At 40.6% G+C, this 17,328-nt stretch overlaps 2 protein-coding genes across 3 annotated transcripts in view; one reads left to right on the forward strand and one right to left on the reverse strand.

Annotated features, from left to right (window-relative positions):
- nudcd1 (NudC domain containing 1) overlaps positions 1–17,328 on the forward strand; it is a 65,702-nt gene that overhangs the window by 16,260 nt on the left and 32,114 nt on the right. For both annotated transcript variants that reach the window (XR_012590743.1, XM_074614410.1), the window contains exons 5-6: positions 1,412–1,600; positions 8,443–8,650. Coding sequence is in view for 1 of the 2 variants with exons in the window: in XM_074614410.1 (XP_074470511.1) it covers positions 1,412–1,600; positions 8,443–8,650 (397 nt within the window). In the remaining variant the exon portion in view is untranslated. The remainder of the gene's footprint in view (positions 1–1,411; positions 1,601–8,442; positions 8,651–17,328) is intronic.
- trhrb (thyrotropin-releasing hormone receptor b) overlaps positions 1–17,328 on the reverse strand; it is an 84,920-nt gene that overhangs the window by 12,610 nt on the left and 54,982 nt on the right. The gene's annotated exons all lie outside the window — the stretch shown is intronic.

Here is a 17,328-nt window from a genome sequence, read left to right on the forward strand (position 1 = left end):
CCAATGCTATAAGGGAACCATAACGTTAATGAAGCAATTGCCGTGCTGAGGATGGAGCAGTCAAAGCCGGTGTGCGATGTTGCTCCACCATGTTTCTACAGTAGCCCAGAACGGACAAACCAAACTCTGTTAACTGTTCCTGCTTGGGCCAGAGTCGATAACGTTACTTGCTGCCGCTCTCTCTCCTGCTTCACCGCTCACTTCCCACGTACACACACATACACTCCACGCACTGGCTCTGCTCCAGATGGCTCTAGAGAGCGCCATTCATGTTTTCGCGTTAGCCACCGTAGCTCTCCAACACGCTTGGCACACGGGAGAGGCTTCAGTTGGTTGCAAACCTCACCGCTAGATACTGCCAGATCCTACACACTGGTCCTTTAAAGATCAAAATAAGCGCGCTACATATAGCCTATTAAGCGTTATCTTTTCTTGTATGTCCGGTGTAATCAGTAACACCGGTGTTGTCACAAGTTTATTAACCGGTGGGAAAGTTTCCCCACCGTGACATCCTGGTTGCACGCTATATTTTGAATATTTTCTGAAGTCGTTATATCGCTCTAGTCAAAGCAACAAGACTATATTCACAAAAGCAGTAATTTTACCTTGCAGAACACGGAAGTCGCTGGTCTACTGCTGCCTCGATCGGTTAGTTTGTTTGTGTTATTTTGAGACTTTCAAACCAAGTTACTGTGGGTAATACACACTGAATGTGTAAGGATATATGTATAGAATGTCATCATACAGAAATCTGTCAGGTCACGAGGGAAAAAGCTTTTATTAGAGCTTGGAAATATAGCATTTTCACGCTAAAATATACGTACTTCAACCAAAACTGAATACATAAGGAACACCACTGGGAAGCTACAAAATGATATTAAAACCTAAAAAAAAAACGAAATAATGGATCTGCCCTGAGATATTGTAGTAATACGTGGATACCCGACGGTGGTTAGAAAGTAGAGTAGGGAGCAGTTTGGTTTATAGTCAGTTGACAAATGAACAATAGTTACGAAAACTACAGCAATAAATAAAATGATAGCAATACATACAAAACAATGCACATTATACAGAAGTTGATGTCATCTCTTATAACCAAGAAAATCTAAACAGAGCAAAAATGAAACCAGGAGACAGCCCCCCGCCCCCTTCACTGTCACACCAGGTTGCAGACCAGTTACATTTTGTTCAAGGAGCTAAAAGCTAATGGAATAAAAGATTGTATATTCCTCTTACCTCTGCCCTGATGGAAGCGACTTCAACTCTTGGGAGTCCAGTAAAATAACCTGAACTCTCTACATAGCTCTGACATGAAACATGTCAATGATGATGGAGTCCCCTCTTGGGTCTCAGAGTTTAATGGAAGACAAGATTACTTCACACCTTTCAACACTGTATCCTTTGGTTGCAGGTCAGGAGAAGAAGTACGAGGTGAAGAAGAGGAGGGTCCTCAGGGGGAAGTCTGTGCCTCACTATGCAGCGGTGGAGCCGCAGGGGAAGGGGCTGATGGTGGCCTCGGAGAAACCGTTCGCCTTCACACATGTGGACGGTCGTCCCGTGGAGCTGCCTGACCCGGAGCCCATGGAGGTGGAGAAGACAGGTGGGTCAGAGGTGCTGCTGAGAAATCACACTGCTAGAAAGAAGAAACCTATACTAACCACAGTAATCTGTGTTTAGGATGGATTTCTCTTCTTCACATCACAACTCTTCCTCATGCCACGACTGGTTATTTTTGAGTCGGGTGGAGGATCACCATAACGTGTTGAAAACACTCGCTCCGACATATTATCGCTTTATAAAGTTGTTATGGGTACTGTGTTTACTATTTACTAGGACTGTCAATCGATTAAAATATTTAATCGCGATTAATCACATGATTGTCCAGAGTTAAACGTGATTAATCGTAAATTAATCACACATTTTATCTGTTCAAAATGTACCTTAAAGGGAGATTTGTCAAGTATTCAATTTTCTTATTAACATGGCAGTGGACAAATATTTTTTTGCTTTATGCAAATGTATGTATATATTTATTATTGGAGATCAATTAACAAAACAAAACAATGACAGATATTGTCCAGAAACCCTCACAGGTACTGCATTTAGCATAAGAAAATATGCTCAAATCATAACATGGCAAACTGCAGCCCAACAGGCAACAACAGCTGTCAGTGTGTCAGTGTGCTGACTTGACTATGACTTGCCCCAAACTGCATGTGATTATCATAAAGTGGGCATGTCTGTAAAGGGGAGACTCGTGGGTACCCATAGAACCCATTTTCATTCACATATCTGGAGGGCAGAGGTCAAGGGACCCCTTTGAAAATGTTTTTTCCTCGCCAAAATGTTGCGTAAGTTTTGAGCGTTATTTAACCTCCTTCGCTCTTTAAAACTGAGCCCACTATAACCTAACCAAGTTGCGTTGAAGAAATTAGTGGCGATAAAATGTATTTGAGTTAATGCGTTATTATGCGTTAACTTTGACAGTCCTTATCAAAACCAATAAGTAATCTTAATTTCCCTCTCCTGTGTCACTGTAAGTTTTTTTCACTATTATAATGTTGATCTTTTTTTAACCTTTTGCAATGAAGTCCAGTTGCAGCTTTTCGGTCTTTACCTCAGTGCCACTATTAATTTCAGACCGTGGCTCTCTTTGTTGAAAGCTCCTGTTCAGAATGCAGAACTAATTTAGAAAAGTTTTGATGTCACATCAGAATATTTGACACAGTCTGACTCATGTTAAAACACTAAAATAGCGACAAAGGGCCATCTTTCTTCTTTTTTTTTCTTGTTAAGATCACAGTCTGAAAGTGGCCAAAGAGCAAGCCAGTCCATCTGTAAATCTGTTGAAACAAAGTGAAATACAAACATCATCTGGACTCTCTGACCTGCTGTCCTGCCTCCCTCCATGAATGATATGATATCACCACACCACTCATTTCGTGGTATTTTCTGTGATGAGACTGTTTCCGGTAAAGATTCATCATGCAGTTGCATCTGGTTGTTTTCAGTCGAGCGACGTTGGCTTCTTCCGCTCATTACCTTTAAGAGGCACAAGCTGACTAGTCGGGTTGTAGCCATAGAAACGCCTGAGCAGGCAGCAGAATATCCCCAATCAGACTGGGGTCTCTGTCACGTCTGATAATCTGTGTCTTTCTACAGGGATACGTGTCAAGGCCATTTATTACTGCTTCTACTGACGTTGTGTGTCGGTGACACACACACAACCACGCCAGGATCTTTCTTCCCTCCCTCAGAGGTGCATTAAAGTGCCTGTTTAGTTTAGTCAGTGAAAGAGTGAGAATTGGGGATTTATGTTTAGGCCTATAATTGATAAATATTATTCATTAATATATTTGTTTTATAGTTGATTAATCGATGAACTGTTTTGTCTAAAAATGTCACAAACAATGACAAATGCATGTTACTAGAAGTGATGTCTTCAAATTGCTCATTGACCAACAGTCAAAAACTAAAATGTGTGAAAAGTAGAGACTGGAATAAATAATATTTAGTTTGTACTTGTTAAAGGGACTGTTTGTAACTTCTTACACGTATAAATCATTGCGGGTCGGTGTCCCATGCGCGCTCGCGTGTGGCTACGCTGTTCAGACTCAGACTCCAACACAAACTACTCGGAAGCACCAAAACCTCAAAGTTCTATCTAGTGAAGCTCGTCTGTTAAACAGTGTTGGCCGCGGTCGGAGGACGTGGGGGAGACCGTAACTTTGGTCTCCAGGGCCGGAGTCTCTGCTGTACTCTGCTCCTCTGCTTGCCTTCACTCACACACCGCGCTCGTTCTCACTCTTTCGCTCCACTCTCACGTGCATGCATGCTCACTCCACACTGCAGAAGAGTTAGTTTAGCTCTGAGAATATCTAGTAAATGTACAGTGGACGTTTGTGCATAAATAAATGCTGCAGCTCCTCCAGACCAACAGAGGTTTCCCGTGTCTTGTGAAGTGACGGGGCTCCGCAGAGAGAAACGTTATCGTCGCCGACCAAAACTCCGGTGTCTCCCCTGTTCCCTCCGGCCGCGGTCGGGAGGCTGAAGCAGGAAAAGACAACACTAGGATCAGCATTGATTCATGGAGAGACCTTCGTCTGGTCAGCTAACATTACTGCCAAGCAGCTGAAATATAGAGTGGAATTGTGTTTTTAGCTGACGTGTGTCGCCTCACTGTTTTGATCGATGCTCGTTCATGTCTATGTAGAGCGAGCAAAAGCGCGAGCAACAGGACGCTGACTTTCGTTGACTTAACTGCCACAGGTGTCGCTGTTAACAAGCAATTTCAGATTTTTACAAACTGTCCCTTTAACTAGATGCATGTAGTGCAATATAGAGGACTATTTCCATCTGAAAGATAGAGGAGTTGCATCAAAGTAGCATCAAATGGAAATACTCAGGTAAACTACCAATACCACAAATAATTTAATTATTGATTTACTATTTACCATTTCATTTGAGCACTCACAGCGATGCCTACTAATTCAGATGAGGGATTGAATATTATCTGCCTCCCTGGTGTCTCCTGTCTGGCCGTCTAGGATTGTGAATCTTAAAATGAAAGTCCCCCAGGTGTTCCTTGCAGCGGAATCTAACCATATGTTGTTTAGAGCATACTAAGCAGTATTTCTGAATTAAGTTTGGATTATTATTCTGTTTCCCAGCTGGTGAAAGGAGGTTTGACTGTTCAGGGATGGGGTCACTGTATTATTCTCCTTTTGTAAATGCCTTGCAGCTACATAACAGGAAGGAGGAAACCTTTCACCCGAGGCAAGAACTCCGAAAAAATAGAAAAATTGTTGCCTGAAAGAAAATAATGTATGAATCTCCCTTCTGATCAGCAGCAGATGAAAAGGACTTTGCTGGTGAAAGAAGAATTCAAAAGGGGCTTTATTTTAGAAATATTTATCCGTGAACAATCTCTGCCCGTTCTTGAAAATGCGATTTTAAGCACAAGGCTGCAAAATAGTTTTCGATCAGATTTGCGATGGGATTGTTTGCCCCATTTATGATTATGTACTTGGCAGCCAAAGTCATTTTTATCAAGCATCTGTGGACTGTTAAAGAAGTTAAAGAAGGACACAAGCTGCTGTTCATACGTTTTCCAACAAGGCATGTAACAAAAATGGCCTGCTGACCTCCTCCTCTATACATCTGTTCTCATTTTCACTCTGTGATGACTTCTATTGTGTTTCATTATAGAGTGCCACACAGTATAGGTTTTGTCATTGACTACAAAAAAAAATGATTTGATTGTGCATCACAGACTGCTAACAGGCCAGTGGAGGTGCTGAGTCAGAGGCAACAGAAAATTGGCTTCTTAACAATGTGGGCAATGGTGAGAACAGATTAGTTGCTTGTTAAGAAGGAGCGGATATGCAGCCGTCATGTTTGTAAAAAAGGTCTATAAAAGAAGAAGTTGAAGACTGTGCCTTCTCATAACACTCTAAATGTTAATTTGAAAAATAGAAAATAAAGTTTTAAATCCGGATATGAATTGAAACGCTGCTGGCACAACTATATACTGTATGTGCCAGTTTTTTTTTTAATTCAAGTAAGAGCAGCAGCTCATGAGGAAAAAGCCTTATTTACCATAGCAATATTGAAATCATGATTCAGCACCTGGCTCTGATCCACACCAAAAGCCGCACACATGTTCCTTGGCCGATGGCCCAATGTTGCACTAAATTTAATTAAGATCTGTTAACAGGGTTTTGGAAATATCATTCTCACCTGTACTAAAACCTCTCAGATATGGAGGACGGAACCTGCCAAGATCAAAAAATAAATTAATAAATTACTCAATAAATATATAAATATGTCATTAAATATAGCAAAATAATATTAAAAATAAATGTAGCCATTAATTAATTGATAAAATGTGACATACATTTATATTTCTGTTTTAATTTGCTTCTTTATTTATTTATTTTTGTATTAATTCCCTCATTTATTTACTCTTCTGTTTCATTTTTCCTTTTATCTATTCATTTTTATTAAATTCTAAATTTATTTATTTTTGCATTCATTTGTATTTATTTATTCATTTTTGCATTTTTTTAAATTTATTTTTAAATGTATATATTTATTTATTTAAGTATTTATTTCTGCACGATTTTCCCTTTACATTTCACCCCCTATTTATTTCCCCAATCTTATTATTTTCTGTATTCTTTTCTTTATACATTTCTTTACACATTTGCGTCATAATGCAAATGAGGGGGCTGTTACTCAACGTGTGTCACGGATTCATAGATGGACTATATGCCAGCTAGCTAGCTAGCCTCCCTCCAGTCTTCATTCCCGGCTCCTTACAGCGGGCCGTCAGCCTGCTGCTGCTCCCCCCCTCTGCTGCCTCGTGCCAATACAGGTGTGCAGATCAACCGTCTAGCTCAGGGGTCAGCAACCTGCGGCTCCGGAGCCACATGCGTCTCTTTAGCCCCTCTCCAGTGGCTCCCTGTGGATTTTTTAAAACATTTTCATTTTTATTTATCATTGTTGTAGGTCTATGGTATGACGGTACAACGATTACACACAAAGTCGATAGAAATCTTTTTCATAAACGTACAAAGACGAGAGGATAAAGGAGAGACACTGGAGGGAAATAAGAGAAAGAACTGTCCCTGTCTCTGGTGAGTTCTTAGTTCAGGCAGAGATTGAACACAGACAGACACAGTTGTTTGTTGTGTCCTTGTGTCCTTATGTCTGTACAGTTGGTACGTACATTGCCTGGTTGGTCCAGCGGTCCAAATTCATGTGAATGATGTGAGGCGGAAATTTGCTTTCCGTCTCAAAAAAACCTTTATGGGATTGTTTGCTTATATGTCACGCAAATCGGATCAAACCACACCCACACAGTCCCCATGAGTTTTTCAGTGTTAAAGGTCCCATATTGTAAAAAAGTGAGATTTTCATGTCTTTTGTATTATAAAGCAGGTTTAAGTTATATATAAATACTGTGAAAGTATCAAAACACTCAATATACGGAGAAATAGACAAAGCCTGTATTCAGAAACTGTGCGTTTGAAACAAGCCGTTAGGATTTCTGTCCATTTGTGATGTCACAAATTACAATATTTAGACCAATTTCACAGTTTTAAACGTAAACATTCTAAATGTGTCCCAGTTTATTTCATGTTGCAGTGTATGTGAATCACATTAGCTGACAGGAAGTAAACATGGACCCAAACTGTTTCCTAGCAACGCAGTTCCGTTGCCATTCTGTTGAAATGCACTAAAACGGAGCGTTTCAGACAGGTATACAGGTATATTCAGACAGACAGGATGAAAAAAATAAAGTTTTGGGTTTTTTTTAACATTAAAGCATGTAAACATGTTCTAGTAGAAACCCAGAATACAAACATGAACCTGAAAATGAGCATGATATGTCCCCTTTAAATTCTTAATAAGTAATAGGTAAGCAGTTTTTTTTTCTCCAAAAGTTGATTGTTGCTGATTTAGTTATGAATATTTAAAGGAGACATATCTCTCTGTCTGAAACGCTCTGTTTTAGCACCTGTCTCTTTAAGCCCCCCTCCTGAAAAAGCCCAGTCTGCTCTGATTGGCTTGCGAGAAAAATATGGTGCACCTTTGCAAAGGTAGTTGTCAAGCTGTGGGCGGTATATTCTGATGAGCCTGCATGTGACATAGGAAGGGGAACCAAATCTGAATGGCTTGTTGAATCACATGTTTTCTGATCTAGACAGCCCACAAAAAACTGACTGGGTTGTCTTATTTCACAGTTTGTGGATTGGTAGGAACTCCAGATACCCAGATGTGCACAAGCACTGAAAAAGTGTGTTTTTTCATGATATGTCCCCTTTAATGAAATCCTTTGATTTTAACATTTTAGGGTTTTAATATAAAAAAATACAAATGTTTTTTAATGTTGCCTTCATGATCTCATTTCCACCTAGATGTTCACAGTACCCGCAGGTCCATATTGCAGTGTGTATTTTACCCATTCTGTGGTTCAGTATGCAGAATTGAGACCTAAGATTGTCACATATCTATAGTGATTTAATATCACTCCTTCTCTAGAGGTTTGACAAATTCAAACTGTTCACCTTGATCTGAAAATAAATCAATAAAAGGATGATTGCAAGTAAACTACTACGAGTAGCACAACAAAATCTGAAAAGTTTAGGACTGACAGGATATTTCTGCACAACACTGCAGGTTAAAATGTCAAGTTGTGCAGGAGAATTAATAGCTTCGCTGTGAGCTAGGCCCCTGTAGTGCCCCCTCGCGGGATGATAATTCATTTATTTTAATAGTCTCCCATCTGCAGTGTCGCTGAATATTCAGAAGTAATTCCCCTCAACTCCTGCACTCTATTAGATGTTTTATGTATGACTCTGAAACAACCGGCACAGGACTTTCATTTCATCTCATTAACTTTAGCACCATACATTTCTCTCTCCTATTTGAATTCAGATCCCATTTACTTCTGGCAGCAGACAGCGGAGGACATCACGGTGTGTGTGCGCATGCCCGAGGGTTTCACCAAAGAGGAGGTGCAGTTCAAGCTCAAGGCAGACAACATCAGGCTCGGAGTTCAGGGTTTCCCTCCTTTACTGGAGGGCCAGCTACACGCATCTGTAGACCCAGAGGCCAGCGCCTGGATCATCAAAAATGACAAAAGGTGTGCAAAGTTGTTTTTTGATTTCAGTATTTTCAGGAGCAAGAAACAGCAGAGACACAGGAAACCTCATGATGCTGTACATTACAGCTGTATTTCAGTTTTGTTTTGCTTCTGAATGAGGGGAACAGGGAAGCCACAAACCATCAACTCAAGGAACAGTTTCCATCTCCACTCATGTTTATTCCCCTGTGTGTTCACAGCCTCATATCAACAAGACTCGGTCAGAACTTAGTATATGTCTGGACCGTGTATGGTCAGTCTGTGAATTTGTGTCTAAATTGTTACACAAATAGTCAGTGGTCATGTCTATAATGTTAAATCCAGCGGTACATGTCCACCAGGTCCGGTTTGGACACTAGGGGACGCGCTGCTCCACTCAACTGGCTGTTCAAGCGGTGATATGGAATGCACCTGATTAGTTCCTAGTTTTCTGCTCGCCGTTTCAAACAGGAAAGAACATGGCGGCCTGCTCGTAAACGTTCTGTTATTCCGTCCAAACAATCCACCAAAATCTACTTCTGGAACCATTTTAAGTGAGAAATAGGCGATGCCACTGCCGAATCCCGTTTCATTTTAGAACAAGATCGCCTTGTTTGACAGCTTGGTCCAAGTTTCGTGAGTCGGACTGTTCCCACCTTTTCATTTTGAAAGAGAAACGGCCAATGAGGAAACTCCAACACTCGGTCGACCAATCGTGTAACTTCATCACTCAGTCAGTCACTCAGTCACTCAGTGACAGACTTTTGCGTTTGTAGGGCTGGCCCTCTGCGGTCCAGCCAAAAACAGAGATCTCACATACTGGTAGTCTACACCCCATGAACCTCCCCATCAATATTGACTATGTGCAGTAGTCATGCACATAGGCATTTAACAGACCTGGGACATGTTATCAGCTTGCATCTTGAGTCAGATTAGTTTCACTAAAATGTATTGTATTTCATTATTTACATTTTTTTTAATATTTATTACATTTTCTGTAGTCGTACGTCCACTTATTTCACGTATTGTGACATTAACTATAGTGGAAAATGTTCCTTATCTATAGGAGAACATTCTTCATCTATTGAGCGATATGGCCAAGTATAATACAGCTAAGAAATTCAGGTCTTGAGAAGGTGTCAAGTATGCAAGGCACCTAGTTGTATTTTCACAATTTCCTTTTTTTTCCCTTACAACACTGAATCACAAGGTGTGTAGCTGGGATGTAGTTTGACACTGAGCAACAGAACCCCATCTGTAATTTTCCACCTTGTTGTGTGTCCCTGTGACACTGGTCACAGTGTCTTCGAAGGGTCTCTCAAGGTCCCAGGTAATGATCCAGACCCAGAGTGATTCAGGAAGCCTTATACATTAAATCAACACCATTGGCAAAGAGTCACCTCGCCCGGAATGAAGGAATACTTCACCCACAATTGACCACATGTATATCAATTACTCACACCGTGTTACCTTGAATTCATAAAGGACACTGTTTTTCTTGCATGCCTCCACGGTGAACGAAGAATTAAAGAAAGGATATAAGTCTTGATATAGTGAAGTAAATGGGGACCACATTTAAATGGCCCCCATTTACTTCACTTTTCTCCTTTTTTTTATATTCTCCATTCACCGTGGAAGCAAGCGAGAAAAAACAAAGTGTCCTTTAAGAGTTCAAGGTAACACGAGGTGAGTAATTGATATACAAATGGTGATGTTGTGGGTGAAGTATTCCTTTAAGGAGTAAGTGAAAAGCAGTGTCCCGCCGTTCTCCCTTCCCTGACCAACTATATCCCTGAGTCTATGTCAGCAGTTCTCCTCCCCGTTTGAAAACAGTCTGAGCGAGGCCCTGCCTTCTCTTCCTGAGGGGTCCAACGTTCGCCTGAAAGCTCCACCTGGAGCCTGGCTACAGGAATTTGTCCCAATCTTCCTATTCCAGGCGAGGTGACTCTTTGCCAATGGTGTTGATTTAATGTATAAGGCTTCCTGAATCACTCTGGGTCTGGCTCATTAGCTGGGGACAATTTGCCTTGAGTCATCCTACGAGGACACTGTGACCAGGGTCACAGGGACACACGACAAGGTGGAAAATTACAGATGGGGTTCTGTTGCTCAGTGTCAAACTAAATCCCAGCCATACACCTTGTGATTCAGTGTTGTAAGGAATTTGTGAAAATTGTGAAAATACAACTAGATGCCTCGCATACTTGACACCTTTTCAAGACCTGAATTTCTTGGCTGTATACTTGGCCATGTCGCTCAATAGATGAAGAATGTTCTCCTATAGATGAGGAATATTTTCCACTTCAGCTAATGTCACAATTTGGGCTGTCAATTGATTAAAATATTTAATCACATGACTGTCCATAGAATATTCGCAAATTAATCACACATTTTTTATCTGTTCAAAATGTCCCTTAAAGGGAGATTTGTCAAGTATTTTATGCTCTTATCAACGTGGGAGTGGGCAAATATGCTGCTTTATGAAAATCAATTAACTACAAATCAATTAACAACATAAAACAATGACAGATATGGTCCAGAAACCCTCACAGGTACTGCATTTAAATTAAAAAAATATGCTCAAATCATAACATGGCAAACTGCAGCCCAACAGGCAACAACAGCTGTCAGTGTGTCAGTGTGCTGACTTGACTATGACTTGCCCCAAACTGCATGTGATTATTATAAAGCGGGCATGTCTGTAAAGGGGAGGCTCATGGGTACCCATAGAACCCATTTACATTCACATATCTGGACGTAAGAGGTCAAGGGACCCCTTTGAAAACGGCCATGACAGTTTTTCCTCGCCAAAATTTATTGTAAGTTTGGAGCGTTATTTATCCTCATTCGCGACAAGCTAGTATGACATGGTTGGTACCAATGGATTCCTTTTCTAGTTTCGTGTCAGTATCTTCACTCTAGCTTTTGAAACTGAGCCCGGTACAACCTAAAAATTGCAAGATGCATTAACGTGTTAAAGAATTTAATGGCGTTAAAACAAATTTGTGTTAACGCGTTATTATCGAGTTAACTTTGACAGCCCTAGTCACAATATGTGAAATAGGTGGACGTACGAACTACAGAACTGTGACAGGTTAGTGGGACTGAAGAAAACTACTTCCATGTCTTTTTACAGAACATTTAGTAAAGATTAAAAAATGTAAATAAATGAATACAATTCATGATGATGGTAAATGAAACTCAAGATCCAAGCTCATAACATGTCCCACGTCCCTTAAACCGTGGAGGCATTTGAGAAAAACAAAGTGTCCTTCAAGAATTCAAGGTAACACAGGGTGACTTACTGGTATACAAATGGTGATGCTGTTGGTGAAGTATTCCTTTAACCTCTGTTATTGTCCTTGCACTCACTATAACTATCTGCATCCCTCATTCTCTGCTGCTTGTATTTTGGGGATGCAGGTAGGAGCTGGTCTTGTTATTAACAAATATTATAGATAATTATTAATATCACTAAAATGTATAAATTATCAATATATTTTATTATTTTATTTTATATTAATAATAACGGGGCACTACAATTCTGTTGGTGCAGGAGCTCAAAAATGCCTTATGGCTATCAACATTCATTGATAATGATCAAAAATCGTTAATTATATGGGATAATATGATTTAATTGATATTAAATCAATCGGGGCGACACCCTTCTTAACAAAGGGAAAATGATAGCCAATTAATGTAGTCTCATAAAATAGTATGATCTTAGTATACTGAACTATCAATTTGAGACTCTGATTAATAATTAAAGGTAAAATTAGGGGGGTCTATTGGCAGAAATGGAAGGGAAGTATGTTGTCTTTAGTGTATAATCACCTGATAATAAGAATCGTGTATTCGTTAGTTTTGTTTATATTAGGGCTGTCTCCAATAGCAGGTCCCCCTCTCCTCGAAGTCCACCATGTTGCACCGCCATGTTTCTACAGTAGCCCAGAACGGACAAACCAAACCGTTAACTTTTCCTGCCTGGGCCGAAGTTGATAACGTTACTTGCTGCCGTCGCCGCCGCTTTCTCTCTCTTGCTTCACCATTCACTTCCCACATACACACACTCGCTCAACACTCTGGTTCTGCTCCAACTGGCTCTAGAAAGGGCCTTTCCCATGCGTGCATGCACATTTTTTAGTTGCTTTTTTTGAGTTGATATAAATGTAACTGATTGTGTTAAATGGGCGTATGATATTGTTTCATATCAATCACAGGCCCCTGAATTCAATGAAATCGTATCGTGGCAGACTTTGTGATATCGACAACTACCGTATCGTTGTCCAAAGAATCAATATGATATCGTATCGTGATGAAACTGGTGATTTAAACCCCTAGAGGACATGTTGTCCTAGTTGTGGAACAGTGGACCAGCTCTTTTTTTCTACTTTTTTTTTTTTAAATTACATCCGCTGTGATTCAGCGTTGCAAAACAATAAAACATAAAAAGGGCAAGGGAGCTGAATACTTTTCCTAAGCATTGGATCTATTAATCCAGTAGCCAATATGAGTTGAGTCATATCCTCCACTTTAAAGGTCACCTATTATGCAAAATGCACTTTTCCATGTCTTTTAAACATCAATATCTGTCCCCAGTGTGTCTACAGGCCACCATAGTATCATAAAAGACCATCCTCTCTCTTTTTCTCCTCCTCCGTTTGTCCGGAAATGGGTGCAGAAAAAAAAATCGCTTTTTTTCCTTCTCTTCTGACGTCATTAGAGAAATGCAAGCCATGTAAGGGTTTCCTGGTCGAACCAGAGAGAACCTTCAGTAGCTGACCCCGCCCCACAGCGCGTCACTGTCTCTCCTCCTCAACCTAACTTGAGCAAAGTCTGCAAGAACCAGCAGAACAGGCTTCATGTACTCCCATCATCTAAATATAACATGTTCTTTCACAAAGGCTTTATGTAATTACACTGTTTAAACAGATGATATTTATATATTATATATATTTGATGTCATGCATGTAGCAGATTACAGGTAGTAAATAGTGACTTGTAAGCAACACAACACATTTCTGTTTCACAGTCAAACTTTATTTGAGTTGACAGATGACAATATTAATTATTCACAGCATTTGTAATCATCTCACCTGTTAGTTAGTTATGTGACATGGTACAGGAGAAAGTCTTCAGCTCTGGTAACTATGGTAAGCTAAGCTCCGGTGGTCTGTAGTCATGGTAACACAGAGACAGCTACTACTGTAAATAATATACCATTACTCTGATCTTCCATACATTTATCTTTTAGCAGAAATAATGAACTGACTACTGTTTCACATCTTCTATTTTCCACCCTGATGGTCGCTGTGTTTACACACCGTGTCATAGCGGTAGCATGTAGCTAACCCGTTAGCATTTAGCTACATGCTAACGGGTTAGCTACATGCTACCGGGTTAGCTCTGTATCTCCATGTAAACAGAGCCATCTGCCCACAGCTGTCTGCTCTCCTCTGGGATGATTCTGTCGGTCATTTCTCACAGATGGATCTGTAAAGACAGACGTAAAACAGAGTGTATGTTTACGGTTTACAGAGTTGATGCATGAGGTAAACACTGAGTTAACTAACAGAGATATAAACAGCATTATTTACCTGAGAGAAACCGTCAGGAAAACCTGGAATCTGGACCGCAGATGTTCATCATGTGTCGCCGATTTCTGATCAGATTCCTCCGGTAACGTGCGCTGGGTGAAGTTTCTGGTTTATAAACTTTAAAGTGGTTTATAAGCTCTATTCTAGCTGCTATCTCTCCACTCGTCTCTCTCTCCAGAGCTGCTCCGAGAGGGAGGGGGAGGGTGACGCTGTTGTTGTTGAGATTGACAGAAAACGCTGACCAATCAGAGCAGAGTGGGAGGAGACAGGCTGTGAATCAGTGGTTTTCAGACAGAGGCTGAATTAGTCTCTGAGGCAGGCAGACTCAGGCTGCAGTATGAGAAGAATAAAGGGTTTTTTGAACATTGCAGCATGTAAACATGTTCTAGTGCAACATTAAAATACATCTATGAACCTGGAAATGAGCATAATATGTGACCTTTAAGACCTTTCATCTGTGTCTCTATGAGCTCTCTGTCTCTACTTCCTGTTTCCTTCAATGCTCCATTCAGTATGAAAAACATGTTACATAGCCTGTTTGTTAGATTTTTGATTATCCTTGATATGTTTCAAGGTTCCTGTGTGTGTGTGTGTGTGTGTGTGTGTGTGTGTGTGTGTGTGATGGAGACAGAGTATACCTGTGTCTATGATTTGTTGTGTGTAGAAAGAACAATCTAAACATAATGATGTTCGGATGAAGAACTGTGAGGTGGACATTTTATATTGTATTCTTTAAGCTTATCCCTGCTTATGTATCAAAGATCAATTCTACTGACATTTGGCGCTCGGTGTGTGATAATTCCATACAGTGACCCTCTCTCTTCGTCTGCTGTTTGGGTGCTGCTGTGTTTATCTAGATGCCCTTTCTAGCAGTGAATATCTCAGAAAATCACAATTGATGGTGTTTTTCCATAGATACACAAAGGACAGTAGATGTAGCCAAACAAAATATAAAATAGATGGTCTGATTTGTTCCCTAGATGGAAATCTAGCTGGGAGAAGTGTGTGTGTTTGTCTGTGTGTGTGTGTGTGTGTGTGTGTGCATGCAACCTCCATCTGGATGTCCTTCTACAATGTAAATACCTAGATAAGAACACTCCTATTGTTTGTATTGAGCATGTTTTTCCATACCAATGGGTTATGCTCTTTATAGTCCGACAGCTGAGCACCATCCCGCTTTCCTCTGCCGGGAACTGAATTAAGAAGCTGCCTTTATGTGTCTCTTTCATATCTTGTCATTGTTTCCCAAATATAGACCTGTTTCATAACATCCAGCAGCACAATAGAGTATGAATGATATTTGCTTCTGAAGGCCCATGTTTGCATTCTTAGATTGAGGCTGCAACGTGTGCGCAACGTGTCATGTTGAAGTAGTAGGTTGACTAGTTTTATGCCTAAAAATTCAAAAAATAATTAATTGCACATTTTGTATCTGTTCAAAATGTACCTTAAAGGGAGATTTGTCAAGTATTTAATACTCTTATCAACATGGTAGTGGGCAAACATGCTGCTTTAAACAAATGTATGTATATATTTATTATTGGAAAATAAATTAACGACACAAAACAATGACAGATATTGTCCAGAAACCCTCACAGGTACTGCATTTAGCATAAAAAATATTCTCAAATCATAACATGTTAAACTGCAGCCCAACAGGCAACAACAGCTGTCAGTGTGTCAGTGTGCTGACTTGACTATGACTTGCCCCAAAACTGCATGTGATTATCATGAAGTGGGCATGTCTGTAAAGGGGAGACTCATGGGTACCCATAGAACCCATTTACATTCACTGATCTGGAGGTCAGCGGTCAAGGGACCCCTTTGAAAACGGCCATGACAGATTTTCGTTATTGAGCCTCCTTCGCAACAAGATAGTAGTAGAAGGGCATAGCATGGGCCAAGGAAAACCCATTACAAATATGGCAGATACGCACATTATTTGTCACTTTTGTTAACGTTGCGAGATAGAGCATAGCCTTGGCAGAGGTCTGCGCTCTCCGAGTGGCCTTCTAGTTCGACTTGGGTTGGTTTCTGATAGCCAGTTCCATTTGGATCTGGTCACTAGTTGTTAAAAATACTTATTCAATTCTGACACCAGTGAATCCCTTTATTGCCCCTTTCGTCACTCCTAGCTCTTTTTTTATTAGCAAAGAGCAATTTAGAAAACATTTATGTGGCAAACCTCTGAATTTTATCAATGGCTAACCATGACAAACATCATTCTCAGCTGAAGCTAATTAGGGCCCGAGCACCGACAATGTAGGGCCAGCGAAGGCTCTATTGAAACTATAAGGATTATTCTTTTCATGCAAATGAATCGCCTTTTGAGGCCTTTGCCATGCTGAAAAAGTTGTTCAACTTGTCACACTTATCAGACGCGGTGAAAAATGTAAGTATTTTAATGGTCTCGGGCTTGGGTGTTGCAAAATGGCTCGCTAGCGACCCCTAGAAAGTTGGAAAAATTGAGCCCCTCGCTCCAGTTTCACCTACATGTATGAAATTTGGCGGGCAGATGTAACATGTGGAGACACACAAAAAAGCCTCTTGGAGGTTTGCCCAAAACTCAACAGGAAGTCAGCCACTTTTAATTCAATGTGCGATTTTCAACCATTTTTAGCGTTTTATAGGCTGTGTACTTTAACAAACTCCTCCAGATTTAATCAGATCGACTTGAAATTTGGTCAGGACCATCTTAAGACCTTAAGGGTGAAAAGTTATTCAAATGGTGAGTTTTCACAGAACGGCATGACCGTGGCATTCCGGCCATTTAGCGTGATTCGCCAAGAAACAGGAAGTTGTTGTAACTTCAACATACTTTGTCAAATCTGCTCCAGCTTTCTCAGCCATGATGGTGGTCCAGGCCTGAGGTCATTTTCATGTCGATATAGATTCATAGCCCTACCCCAAGACGTTAGCCACGCCCCCTTTCATAACTCATGAACCGTTTGTCGTAGAGTCTTGTGGGAGGTGTCATATCACTCAGCAGAGAGTGCCGGTTAAGTTGGTACCGTTATCCCCGCCCCCTACACATTAGCCACGCCCACTTTTATAACTCATGAACCGTTTGTCGTAGAGTCTTGTGGCAGGCGTCATTGCGCT

The sequence above is a fragment of the Sebastes fasciatus genome, chromosome 17 (assembly GCF_043250625.1).
Source record: "Sebastes fasciatus isolate fSebFas1 chromosome 17, fSebFas1.pri, whole genome shotgun sequence".
Lineage (NCBI taxonomy): Eukaryota > Metazoa > Chordata > Actinopteri > Perciformes > Sebastidae > Sebastes > Sebastes fasciatus.